This window comes from Lathyrus oleraceus, chromosome 3 (genome assembly GCF_024323335.1).
Source record: "Lathyrus oleraceus cultivar Zhongwan6 chromosome 3, CAAS_Psat_ZW6_1.0, whole genome shotgun sequence".
Lineage (NCBI taxonomy): Eukaryota > Viridiplantae > Streptophyta > Magnoliopsida > Fabales > Fabaceae > Lathyrus > Lathyrus oleraceus.
The window spans coordinates 473,015,738-473,030,175 of NC_066581.1; the positions used below are offsets into that span (position 1 = coordinate 473,015,738).

The 14,438-nt window shown below is 33.7% G+C and overlaps 1 protein-coding gene across 1 annotated transcript; it reads left to right on the top strand.

Annotated features, from left to right (window-relative positions):
* Nucleotides 1–517: 517 nt before the first annotated feature.
* LOC127131699 (secreted RxLR effector protein 161-like) lies at nt 518–1,159 on the top strand. The gene has a single exon (XM_051060615.1). It carries the CDS (start codon nt 518–520, stop codon nt 1,157–1,159), a length of 642 nt encoding a protein of 213 aa, XP_050916572.1.
* The last annotated feature ends 13,279 nt before the right edge of the window (nt 1,160–14,438 follow it).

Sequence of the window (14,438 nt, forward strand, 5' to 3'; positions counted from 1 at the left end):
GGATTGAAATCATTAGGTTTGTTTTTGGTATTGCAAATAACCATAATTGGCCTATCTATCAAATGAATGTCAAATCCGCGATTTTGATTGAACCACTTGAAGAGGAGGTATATGTAGGGAAATCCCCTGGTTTTGTTGTCAAAGACTAAGAGCTGAAATTCTACAAGTTAAGGAAATCGCTATATGGTTTGAAGCAAGCTCCAAAAGCTTGGAATAAAAGAATTAATGGTTTCCTAAAGGATATTGGCTTCAATAAATGTGTATTGGAGCATGAAGTGTATGTGAAGACAGATGTGAGTGAATAAATAATCATCCTTTGTCTATATGTGGGTGATTTATTGATCATGGGAAGCAACAGTGAGTGCATTTCAAAGTTCAAGAGTGAACTTATGGAAGAATTTGAGATGATGGACCTTGGTCTTATGACTTATTCTCTTGGTATTGAGTTCCACAAGTCCAAAATGGGATTGCTCATGCACCAAAGAAGATATGCTCTTGAGATATTGAAAAGTGTGAAATGGTGCATTGCAATGCTGCCATTTCTCCAGTTGAACCAATGATGTATTTGTCTAAGAATGAGGATGAGCAAGATGTTAATCCAACTCAATATAGGAGGTTGATTGAATCCTTGTGTTACTTGTGCAATACGCGACCAAACTTGGCATTTAGTGTCAGTATTGTGAGTAGATTCACGGTGAGACCAAATTTGTCTCACTTAGAAGCAGTCAAGAGAATCCTATGTTATGTCAAAGGTTCTTTTGGCTGCGGAATTCTCTTTCCCGCAACGGATACAGGCATAAAATGCAATTTGCTCGGTTTTACCGATTCTAATTGGTGTGGAGATAAAGATGATCGAACGTCTATAGCTAGATACATCTTTATGTTCGACGCGACACCAATCTCATGGTGTTCAAAGAAGGAACCATTAATTGCGCTCTCATCTTATGAGGCCGAGCACATTGTCACTTCGTTATGTGTGTGCCAACCCGTATGGCTTATGAATCTATTGGAGGAGCTGGGCAATAGTGACAGTGAGGTTATCACACTCTTAGCTGACAAAGTTTCCACAATTAATTTTGCTAAGAACCCAATTGTGCATGGGATGAGCAAGCACATTGAGATGAGATTTCACTATTTGAGGGAACTTGTTAGTGATTGAAGGTTACAATTGGGATATTGTAGAAGTGAGGACCAAGTTGTTGATTTGCTGACTAAGGGAGTCAGAAATGATGTATTCAAGAGGTTGAAGATGAGCATGTGCATGGTAGACTTGCAACACTTGAATTAAGGTGGTGTGTTGAAGTTTGAAGTGTAATTCAAGTGTTATAACGGGTTACCATGGGCGTCTAACCGATTACAACAGCGGCTGATATGCATTATAGTAGCATAAAAGTCTGATTTTTGAAGGTGTAACCGGTTAACAAAAATGGTGTAACCGGTTACCACTGAAGCTGGATTAAATTATGTTTTATTCAGTGTCAGGTGTAACCGGTTACACATTTTGCTGTAACCCATTACATGCATGAGTTTTTGTATTTTTGGCTATTGTACTTGGTCATTTGAAGTCACAATTGTTTTGTATCTCATATATAAGTGTTTAGGGTGCACCCTCACCCAAATTAATGAAATCATAACCTCTCTCTCTCTCTCTCCCTCCCTCCCTCCCTCCAAAATTTTTATCAACCATTATTTTACCAGTCTTGTGGTTGATTGTTCCAATATGCCTTTTATAGTTGTTGATCATCACCTTGTAATCAAAGTGGGACATTTTTTCTACATTGGAGAGATCTGCAACTTGAAGATACTAGTTGATAAAATTGGGAGGAACTGCAATCTTCTTATCACCATGAGGAGAAGGTGGTTACTCATGAGGATGGTATTGATAGCAACATTGAGATGGGCCAGGAGAATTTGGGTCGTGGAAAGAAGGCGGTTAAAAGGCCCATGCACCTTAATAACTATGTCCTTCTTAAATAAAATAATTGTGGTTGTTTCTATCTTCGCCAAAATACATTATTAAATTGTTTTGAGAATGCACTTTTTCTTGTTATCTCTTAGTTTCAAGATTAATTATATTACTATCTTCATTGTAATCTATTTTAGTTGTTATATCTAGTGTCAAAAATAAAATAAATATTACTTTGATTTTAATATCTAGTTTTAAGAACATATGTTCAGTATTATTATAATTATGATTTTGTGGAATATTTATGATATTCACAAAGAATAGTTTGTAGTGTTTCATATTGCTGTAAGACCTCAATTTTGACCCTAAGATCCCTCATGCTATTTCTCATCATATGCATTAGCATTGGGATCACACCTTGGTATCCTCCTTACCCCTCTTTCATTGGGTTTGCATTGGAAGAGATCACCAAGCACAGTTTGATTGTATCATACTTTATTTTTTTTTATCATTTACTAACACAAATACCAAAAATATGTATAGTTTGTGGCTTTTGTAGGTAGTATGTATGCTCACCTATGCTCTATCAAGCTTATATTTAGGGTTCAAGACCCTCAATGCAAGGAGCTCAATCAAGCATTGGTCTACATTGGCTCTAAGTATCATATATGGATCCCCATGATCTTCACATGTTATTTTGATCAAGAAATCATCAAGAGTGTGGAGTTTGTTTGCCTTGGAAACCCTAATTCATCTGGGTATCTTGTGTGGCTTCTTCAACAAGTTTCTTCACCAATTGATCAAATATTTCAAGGGATACTTCACAATACATTATCTTATGCATATATGATCCTCCATGAGTCCCAAAAGTCAAGAGAATATCAAGCTAGCAAGTTGGTTCATGGTGGTTGACCAGAGAAAGTCAACTGGTCAAAACTAGGGCTCCCTAGACCTTATCTCCTACAATATTTTTCATATGAAAATGATTCCAAGATACACTTTACTCTAAATGACATTCCAAACAACTTTCATGTTGAAGTCAAGATCTAGTTTTGCTTGGAAAGTCATTTTTTATGATGAAAGATTATAGGTCATTTTGTCTAAACCCGAGTTTGGAGGTCAACTTCCCAAGACCATAAATTGCTCAATTTTTATGAGATGAAATCCATTCAAGTTGCATGATCAAATTAAAGGTGTTTACTTAAACTTTTATGTTTGTAAGAAGTTCAAATTCAACTTACAAATGCATGTGCCAAGAAGAAATATTATAGGTCATTTTGGGCCAATGCCATTGAACAAGTGATTTTCCTCAACTTCTAAAATACATAAAGTCTTCATGATGAATCCAAATGAGGTCAAATTTGGGAACAAATTAAAGGTATTTGAAATAGCTAAAACTTTGTTTAATGAACTTTTCTCATTTCAGGTCCATAGAAAAAGTTATTCAAGGTGGAAGCAGTGAACATATGGCTTGGTACTTAAATTTTTTTTTGATATGTTTGATTTTCCAAACTTACACCTCAAAATTCATCATGATCCAAGCTTCAAATGAAACAATGTTCAACATGGAAGTTGTTCCTGTTGAACTAAAATTTTCAAAAAGTCTAAAATCATCTCATTTGGACAAAGTATAAGGCACTTGCACATGGGTTAAAGTTGAAGGACCATTTGGATGATTTCAAGTTCCACTTTTCATACACGAACGCATGGCTTGACAACACGATTTCAGCATGGCTTACACTCAATTTTGGACCTAAGTGCATCACTTGATGGGCCTGCCACACGCCCATGGAAGCATGCAAGATATATTTTCAAACTTTTGCCAAAAATGGAAGTGTGCAATTATCAATCTCATGGCCTATAAATAGGACCTCTCTTGCTCATAAATGAGGACCTGATGCCCAATCTTTGAATCAACAACCCCTAACCCTCACCATTAAAGGATAAGCTTAAAGATTTTCTTTGAAAATCGAGTTTCAAATCTCCAACTGGTGTGAGATTGAAACTCCAAGAGTCCATCCCTTTCCTTGATCCATTTCCATTTCATCAAGCATCTGAAGCAAGGCCAAGCATAATTGAAAGCAAGATCGTGCGAATCTGAAGCTCCATTGAAGGTGAATTTTCAGAATTTTCATCTCTTCGATTCTCACTCAATTCTCCATTATTCTTGTTGATTTTTGGTTGTCTGAAGTCCTACCAATGTAGGCAACAAGATTGAGTTTCTTTGAGGTCAAATCAAAGCAACTCAGTTCATGATCCTCAAAATTCAAATCCCTGTATTTTTATATACTTGGAATTGGACAAAATTGAGGCCAAATTCGAGTTCCTGAGCATTTTTCCTTCAAAATAGTGTACTCATTTTCCATTTTTCTTTGAATTTTGGTTGGACCAGTCCGATGACCCTCACCGGAGAAGATGACCGGAGTTAGGGCTCTGGTGGTGCGCTGGATCAATCCAGGCCATCTGATCTGAGTCCCAAGATCTAATCTCACGCGTCCATTGTGATTACCACGCGTGTGGAACATTTGACTCAAGACCACATGGAACACGCATTTTTGATCATTTGATCTGCCACCTCAATTAATGAGGGAGATCAGATGTTCCACGTATTTTTGATTTTATGATTTTTTTTATTGCTTTATTTTCATTAATTCATATTAATTTGATTATTGATCCAAAAAATATAGGACTTTCACCAAAAAAAATCAAATATTTTCCTCTTCCATTTTCCGAATGAAAATTATTTTTTGGATCAATATTGATATTTTTCATGATTTAATTGTTTTTGTGCATATTTTTAATTGTTTAAAAATACTTCTGACTTTTCAAAAATAGTGAAAAAAATTCTCCAAGGTCCTTTGACCTTGTTTGACCTATGATAAATCTCTTGGCCATTTATTTGGTGTTTTGAAGAGGTATTAGGTTTTTGATCAAATATAATTTAATTTAATGCATTTTAATTTGATTTTTAATTGTTTAATTGTGTAGAAATTATGTTGAGCCATTTTTATTGACTTGTGTGAAGTTTGACTATGTGTTTAGGCCTTGGTCAAGGTTGATTTGACTTTTGTTGGATTAAAATTATTGGATTTAGAGGAGTGATGAAATGTATATTTCATCTTCCAAAATGAATGAATGATTTTAATTTGATAAAATTCCTCCCATGACCAATTTATGTTTATCTCATTTCCCCTCCCTCTTTATCTTCAATCCCATTATATACTATCCATTCCATTGACCTATGATATCTCAATATCCTATGGCTAGTTGGTTCATAAACCAATACAAGTATGAATGAGATTAGCTCCACCCTTTGTCATTTTCTTTTTAAGTGTGGTATGTTTTAGGAGTGTGGTTCATTATACCATATCTATAACATGTATTAACACTAAAATTTATATTGTGCAGCCTCAGATAGTTGTGACTTCTGCATAAGTCCAATTATGTTTGCTTAACATAACGCTAAATTTTGACCCAAAAGGCATAGCATTCTAGTAAGTGGGATTGTAAGTCTCCCCCCTTTCATGGTATTGTGTGGAAACTTGGCATTTTTTCCTTCCTTTGGAAAATGTCTTGGTTCAAGGATCCATGCTTGTGAATAGAGGGTTGAGTGTTCTCCAAAGAATGACTTAATCAATTGAAAAGCAAAAACAATACTAACACCTAATCAACTAACATTTGAATAACCTTTATTCTATTTTCTTTTAATTTCAAGTCATTTAGTTTATGTCATTTAGAATTCAAGTCATTTATCATTTTGCCATTTACATATCATTGAACTTGTTTAAGTTTATGCCATTTTCCCTTTGCTAATTTGAGCCATATATTGTGATTGTATATATTTGTTTGTGTTTGTGGTCTTAGGACCCCAAAATACCTAGTAACAATAAAAAACCTAAAAAAAAGTTTGTGTGGACTGTTGGATTTGATCTGAGCTTTGGACTTTGAATTAGGATCATTCCCTATGCAAAAGGACTTGACCAATGCCAACTTTTTTTCTAAAACCAAGTTTGAGCTTTCATCTGATGCAAGTATTGGGATCCACTTGAGTTCATCTTCTACATGGTCTTGATACAAGTGTTACTTTGAACCTGTACCTAATGCCTTATTCGGAGCCGTTCAAGGAATATGTCATCTGATACATGGAAGATTATGAAGAAGACTATGAAGTTGTTAGCTTGGATGTGGTTATCTTTATTTGATGCCTTGCTCTTTATTTTGCTACTTTCTTATTGATATTGCTTGATTCTAAAGTCCAAAGGAAAAGTGGGTTTCTATATGACACTCTTGTCTATTGGATTGCATCCCTACTGGTCAGATCTTTTCAACTCTTAACTTTTAATTTTTTGCTTAGGATTAGTCTCTTCATCTCCTCCCATTTCTTAAATTTCAAATCTCTCCCCCCTTTCAAAATCTTCTTTGCTGGTGATTTCTAAATTTAGACTTTATTGCAAATTAGAAGCTTTGGCCTTATGCCATTGCATTTTTAAACTTCTTTTCTTAATTCAAACCTATAAATGAACTTAACCATACTTGACTTAAAATTTCAAAAAAAAAAAGACAAAAAAAACTAATACTCATTCAAACTCTTTTAGGCCCTTGGTGCCTCTCTTAAACTTAATTTTTTGTTAAAAGCAATCCACTCACTTTGAAATTGATACCACGAACTACGAGGTTTTGATCCCTCATTTTTATGTTGGTACATAGGCACAATTCTGAAGGTCTTGTCAAACATAAAAATATAATCAATGAATTCCTTTCTCATCCCCACACTCTATTTTTCTCAAATATCTTTTATACCAAAAACATATACACACATAAAAAAGGGTTCCCTAGGAGTACCTAGGACACTTTGGGTGCTAACACCTTTCCTCTATGTAACCAACCCCCTTACTTGTAATCTCTGGCATTTTATTAGTTTTGATTTGAAAACTTCTTATCTTTGGGTTTTGTTCGTACTTTTTCATTTTCCTTTGGAAACAATAAAAGCGCGGTGGCGACTCTAGTTTAATTGATGTTAAGTTTATCCATAGCTTAATGGTCATGAATTTATCGCTACAGAAATCAAGTGGCGACTCTGCTGGGGAGTAGTCCTCAGTGGGTTTAGCCTACTTTTTTATGTTTATATATTTGTATATTTGATGTTTGTATATTTGTTTGTGTGATATAATCTGCTTGTTATGCTTGGTGATCTCTGAGTGGTGAGATAAGTTCTAACCTGAACTTGAGAGTAATTAAGATAGGAGGATGGTATAGTCATGTTCGACTTGTGTGGAGTAGTCCTTAACAAGTTGGCTTGAGACCCATCTACTCAGTGGAGACCCTTTTGGAGTTACTGATGTCACACAAGTTATTTGTGGTTAGGCATTGCTTTCTCTGATTTGGGGTCTGAGAAGCTAAGGACCGTAGAACATTTAACCCAACTTGGCCTATTTAGGACGTAGTGCAGAGACTGTTCAAATGTAGACTTGATAACAGTTGTTACGCGATACTACACTCAGACAAGTTTCTCTTGAGAATATTATGGGTTGATGAGTCAATCATCCAAACCTATAATATCCGATAGATGGAACTAAGACTCTGGGAACTTTTTAGAACATGATTTATAGGTTTTTTTATCCTTAGCACACTCCTTTGGGGATAGTTTTTAACCTGACTCCATGCTCGTGACTCACAACAAACCCTTGATTCTTGGTTGATCCAATCAAGTCTTGTCAATATAAATGGAACTTGGGTGTTGATAAGGTGAAAACCATAATCCACCAAAATGGATGATTGATCTTGACAATGACTTGATTCATCCCTTGACCTTTGTTTGCCTTGTGTGTGATCTCGTATTTGTGATTGTTGCATTCATGCATTCATGCGCATCATAACATTCATCACACGAAAAATAGCTTCAAGGAACTGAGGTTTTATTTGCAAATATTTTCAGACCATGGATTGTGGATGAAGGAACACTAAGAAGTACAGTTTCAGATGTCCCAATTTTAAAGAGCTAAGTGTAAGACCCCAATTTTGACCCTAAGATCCCTATTGCTATCTCATCATATGCATTAGCATGGGGATCACACCTTGGAATCCTCTTTACCCCTCATTCATTGGGTTTGCATTGGGAGAGATCACCAAGCACCATTTGATTGTATCATACTTCATTTATCTTATTTTCTTACTAACCAAAATACCAAAAGTATGTCTTTGTATAATCTAACTCTTTTGTAGGTAGGGCACATCCTCACCTTTGATATATCAAGCTCACATCTAGGGTTTAAGACCCTCAATGCAAGGAGTTCAATCAAGAATTGGTTTATTATGGCTCTAAGCATCATATATGTATCCCCATGATCTTCACATGTTATTTTGATCAATAATTCATCAAGAGGTTGGAATTGGTTTGCCTTGGAAACCTTAGTTCATCTAGGTATCATATGTAACTTCTTCAATAAGTTTCTTCAATAATTGATCAAATATTTCAAGGTATAGTTCAAAATTTAATCATCTTATGCATATATGATCCTCCATGAGTCCCAAAAGTCAAGAGAATATCAAGATAGCAAGTTGGTTCATGGTGGTTGACCAGAGAAAGTCAACTGGTCAAAACTGGGGTTCCCTAGACCCTATCTCCTACAATTTTTGTCATATGAAAATTATTCCAAGATCAACTTTAATCTAAATGACATTAAAAACAACTTTCATGTTGAGGTAAAGAGCTAGTTTTGCTTGGAAAGTCATTTTGTATGGTGAAAGATTATAGGTCATTTTGTCTTAACCCTAATTGGGAGGTCAAGTTCCCAAGGCCATAACTTGCTCAATTTTTATGATATCAAAGTTATTCAAGTTACACAATCAAATTCAAGATGTCTACTTAAACTTTGATTTTTGGAGGAAGATAAAATTCAACTTTTAAATGCGTGTGATATGAGGAGACATTATAGGTCATTTTGGACCAATGCCATTGAACAAGTGATTTTCCTCAACTTCAAAAATGTATAACTCCTTCATTATAAATCCAAATAAGGTCAAATGTGTGACCATTTTAAAGGACTTTGAGAGAGCTACAACTTTGATGAAGGAGCTTTTCTCATTTGAAGCTGATATAAAAAGTTAGCCAAGGTGGAATAAGTGAACATATGGCTTGACACTTAGAAATTTTTTTGACATGTTTGATTTTCCCAACTTCCACCTCAAAATTCTTCAGGATACAAGCTTCAAATGAAAAAGTGTTCAACATGAAAGTTGTTCCTCTTGATCTAACCTTTCCAAAAAGTCCAATTTCATCCCATTTGGATAAAGTATGAGTGACTTGCGCTTGGCTTGAACTTGGATCACCATTTGGCATAATTGAACTTGCATTCCTCATACACAATTGCATGGCTTACCAATGTGACTTCAGCAATGGTTGTACTCATTTTTGGACCTGAAGGAATGATTACATGGGCATATCGCACGCCCATGGATCCATGCAATGTACATTGCTATTTTTGGAACTTAATTTCAAGTGTGCAAATAACAATCATTTGGCCTATAAATAGAGCCCTTTATGCTCAGAATTAAGGACCCTGCGCGCCAACTTTGAATCCCTAGCTCCAAACCCTCTCATTCAAAGGATAACCTTGAGAATTTCCATTGGAGATTGAGTTTGAATCTCCACTGCTTTGAGATTCAAATCTCCAAGAGTCATGTGCCTTTTGTTGATTCAATTCCATTCTATTAAGTGTCCAGAGCAAGATCAAGAGTAATTGGAAACAAGATCGTGTTCATACAGACCTGCATTGATGGTAATTTTCAGAATTTTCCATCTCTTTGATTCTTACTTAATTCTCCATAATTCTTCTTGATTTTTGATTGTCATAAGTCCTACCAATGTAGGCAACAAGATTGAGTTGCTTTGAGGTCAAATCGAAGCAACTCAGATCATGATCCTTAAATTTCAACTCCTTGTATCTTTCAATATACTTGGAGTTAGGAGAAATTGAGGCCAAATTCGAGCTCCTGAGCATTTACTCTTTAAAATCGTGTCCTCCTTTTTTATTTTGGTGATGGTTGAAGGTGGACCAGTCCGGTGAGGTCCACCGAAGAAGAAGACCGGAGTTACAGCTTCGGCGGTGTGTTGGCACCTCTAAGACCATAGGATCCTTGTATCTTGTTTTAATCTCGTGCATTGGTTTTAAATACCATCCCTGAAGTGTATTGACTTGTGTCCATGATGGAACGTGCACTGAGGATCACTTGATCTGCCACCTCGATTAATGAGGGAGATCAAGTGGTCCATGTTTTTTGCTATTTTCTGATTTTCATTTTTTTTAGCTTATTTTCATTAATTCATATTAATTTTAATATTGATCCAAAAAATATGAGACCTTCACCAAAAAAATTTAAATAAATTCCTCTTTCATTTTATGAAGTAAAATCATTTTTTGGATCATTATTAATATTTTTCATGATTTAATTGTTTTTGTGAATATTTTTAATTATTTAAAAATAGTTTTAAGTTTCCAAAATTAATGAAAAGTTTTATCCAAGGTCCTTTGACCTTGTTTGACCTATGATAAATCTCATGGCCATTTATTTGGTGTTTTGATGAGGTTTTAGGATTTTGACCAACCATAATTTAATTTAATGCATTTTTTAATTGATTTTAATTGTTTAATTGCAAAATAAATTGTGTTGAGCTTTTAATATTAACTTGTTGAGTTTGACTTGTGTTGTTTGGCCTTGTTCACGGTTGATTTGACTTTGTTGAGTTAAAATCATTGGATTTAGGGGATTGATGAAATGTACATTTCATCTCCCAAAATGAATGAATGATTTTAATTTGATAAAAGTCCTCCTTTGACCAATTTGTGTTGATTTCATTTCCCCTCCCTCTTCATCTCAATCCCATTATTTTCTCATTCATCTCATGGACCTATGATGTCTCTATATCCTAAGGCTAGTTGATTGCAAAATCAACATAAGTGTGGATGAGATTAGGTCCACCCCTTTTGCATATTCTTTTAAGTGTGGTATGTTTTAGAAGTATGGTTCATAATACCATATCTCTAACATGCATTAACACTAAAAAATTTATTGTCCGACCTCAAATAGTTGTGACTTCTACATAAGTCCAATTACGATTGTTTAACATAGCGCTAAATTTTTGACACAAAAGACATAACATTCTAGTAAGTGAGATTGTAAGGGCCTATCTGGTTCCCTTTTTAAAAACAGTTTTTTAGTTTTTGAAAATAAAAAAACTAAAAACTCATTTGATAAATAGTTTTTAAAAAAATGGTTTTGAAAACTGTTTTGGTTTTTTAGTTTTAAAAACTAAAAAACCAAAACTTATAAAAGTTGTTTAACTTTTGAATTTTTAAAACACAAAAATTGAAAACACATGAAAAATTATAAATTTTCATTATTAATCGTAATTATATTGATTTGTTAAATATGAATTTATGTTTTTGTTATTCTCATATGCATAAGAGAATTATTTGCATCAGAAAAACTCAACAAATGAAAAATATTGCGTTTGCACAAGAGAACACATTTTAATTGGTTGGATATTTTCATGTTTATAACATGTACATTATATATTTATCTACTTTTTATTTTTTAATAAAATTTAATTATCATTCTTTTATGTATTCATTATGTGATTGTTTATGTTTTTTACATGAACATTTCGTGAAATTGCATTCAAAAATATTTAACGTATAGAAAACAAATATGATTGGAATAAAATTAACTTGCAAATAGTATTTTACAATAAATTAAAATAAATTATAAAGAGATTAATGGAGATGTATTAACCTAGTAAAAAAAATTACACGATCATTCAATAAAAATATATCATTTTTCTATATCATATAAATATTTTTTAAAAAATTTAATATGATTTAGTGGGAAATAATCGATATTGATCGAAAGTGTAAAATTAATTTACACTATCAATATATCATCCATTTTCTCAATTGTAAAATAATTGTTTAAAATTTTAAATTAAAAAAATAAATTAGTTTAATTAATTACTGAAGTAATTTTATACTTTTTTAATAACTATTTAATATAGATAATATTTTATCATTTACTTATAATCACACTATTTTTAAAAGTAAAAATCAAACAATATTTGAATTAGTTTTTAAAATCAAATCAACCAAACAAATTTTTTCTTTTATTATCTCAAAAATAGTTTTACAAAACAAAGCTTCCAAATAAATTTTTATTTTGTTTTCATCCTAAAACCAATTCTCAAAACTAATTTATAAAACAGTTTTTAAAAACAAAAAGTTGAAATTGAATCAAACAAGCCATAAGTCTCCCCTCTTTCATGGTATTGTGTGGAAACTTGACCTTTTTTCCTTCCTTTGGAAGATGTCTTGGTTCAAGGATCCATGCTTGTGAATAGTGGGTTGAGTTTTCTCCAAAGAATGACTTAAACAAAACAAAAGCAAAAGCAATACTAACTTCTAATCAACTAACAACTAACATTTAATTTCAAGCTATTTACTTTTATGCACTTTATTTTTAAGTCTTTATTCATTTGCCATTATTCATACCATTTAACTTGTTTACTTTAATGCCATTTTCACTTTGCTCATTTAAGCCTTATCTTGTGATTATATTGTGATTGTATATACTTGTTTTCATTTGTGGTCCTTTAACTTGAATGTACATAATAACAACAAAAAGACCCTAAAAGACATTTATGTGGACTGTTGGATTTGATCTGAGACATTGGACTTAGAATTAGGCAATACTCCCTATGCAAAAGGACTTGGCCAATGCCAATTTTTATGAAACCAAGTGCTTGTGAATTGAAATTTCATCTGATGCAAGTATTGTGATCCCATTTGAGTTCATCTGCTACATGGTCTTATTGAAGCTGTTACTTTGAACCTGTGTCTAAAGCCTATCTCTGATTTCATATGATACACGGGAATTATGAAGAAGATCATGGAGTTGCTAAGCTTGGATGTGACTATCTTTATTTGATGCCTTGCTCTTCATCTTGCTATTTGTGTATTGATATTGCTTGATTCTAAAGTCCAAGGGAAATTTGGGTTTCTATATGACATTCTTGTATATTGGATTGCAACTCATTGGTCAGATCTTTTCAACTCTTAACTTTTAAATTTTTTCTTAGGATTAGTCTCTTCATATCCTCCCCACTTCTTTAATTTCAAATCTCTCCCTCCTTTTAAAATTTTCTTTGCTTGTGTTTTCTAAACTTAGACCATATTTCAAAAATTAGAAACTTTGGTCTTTTGCCATTGCATTTTAAAACTCTTTTCTTAATCAAACTTGTAAATGAACCTAACTATACTTGACTTAAAATTTCAAAAGACAAAAAGAACTAACACTCATTCAAACCTTTTTAGGCCTTTTGTGCCTTTGTTAAACTTAAATTTTTGTTAAAAACAATACACCCATTTTGAAATTGTTACCAGGAACTACGAGGTTTTGATCCCTCGTTTTATGTTGGTACGTAGGCACAAGTTCGAAGGTCTTGTCAAACACAAAAATATAATTAATGAATTCTTTTCTCATCTCTCCATTCTATTTTATTGCAAACATCATTTTATACAAAAACACATATGCACACAAAAAAGGGCTCCCTAAGAGTACCTATGACACTTTGCGTGCTAACACCTTCCCTTTGTGTAACAAACCCCCTTACCTGTAATCTCTGGAATTTTACTAGTTTTGATTTGAAAACTTCTTATCTTTGGGTTTTGTTCGTACTTTTCCCTTTTCCCTTGGAAACAATAAAAATGCGGTGGAGACTCTGGTTTAATTGACATTTAGCTTATCCATAGCTTGATGGTCATGAATTTACCGCCACACTAAGGAAGCTGTCATCTTTTATATTAGATCCCTTGGACTTCAAACAACGTCATTGGAAGCTGCTATCTGTGTTATCTGCTGATGTAGTTGAAGGACTCTTGAGTGTGTTGGTTCAGTTATATGACCCTCTCTACCGTTGCTTCATTGTTCCCGATTATCAACTTATGTCTATGTTGGAGGAGTATGCCCATCTCTTGGGAATACTTGTTGCTGACAAAGTGGCTTTTAGTGGATTGGAGGAGATTCCCAGATCTCATCTTATAGCTGAAGCTCTTCATCTGAAGAAGTCTGAGATTGAGGCTCATTAGGTGAAGAAAATATGACTATTTGGGTTGACTTCCGAGTTCCTTATTGGGAAAGCTACTGCTTTTTCTCAAGCCGATAGTTTGGATGCTTTTGAAGCTATCTTTGTGTTGCTCATCTATGGTTTAGCTTTGTTCCCTAACATTGACGGTTTTGTTAATGTTAACGCCATTAGAATCTTCTTGATTGGGAATCTTGTGCCTACTTTGTTAGGTGATATGTACTTCTCTTTGCATCTAAGAAATTCTAAAGGTGGTGGAACTATTGTGTGATGTGTTCCTCTTCTATACAAGTGGTTTATTTTGCACTTGCCTAAGACGTCTGCCTTTGTGGAGAACAAACAATGTCTACGGTGGTCTCAGAGACTTATGTCCCTCACTAATGATGATATAGTTTGGTA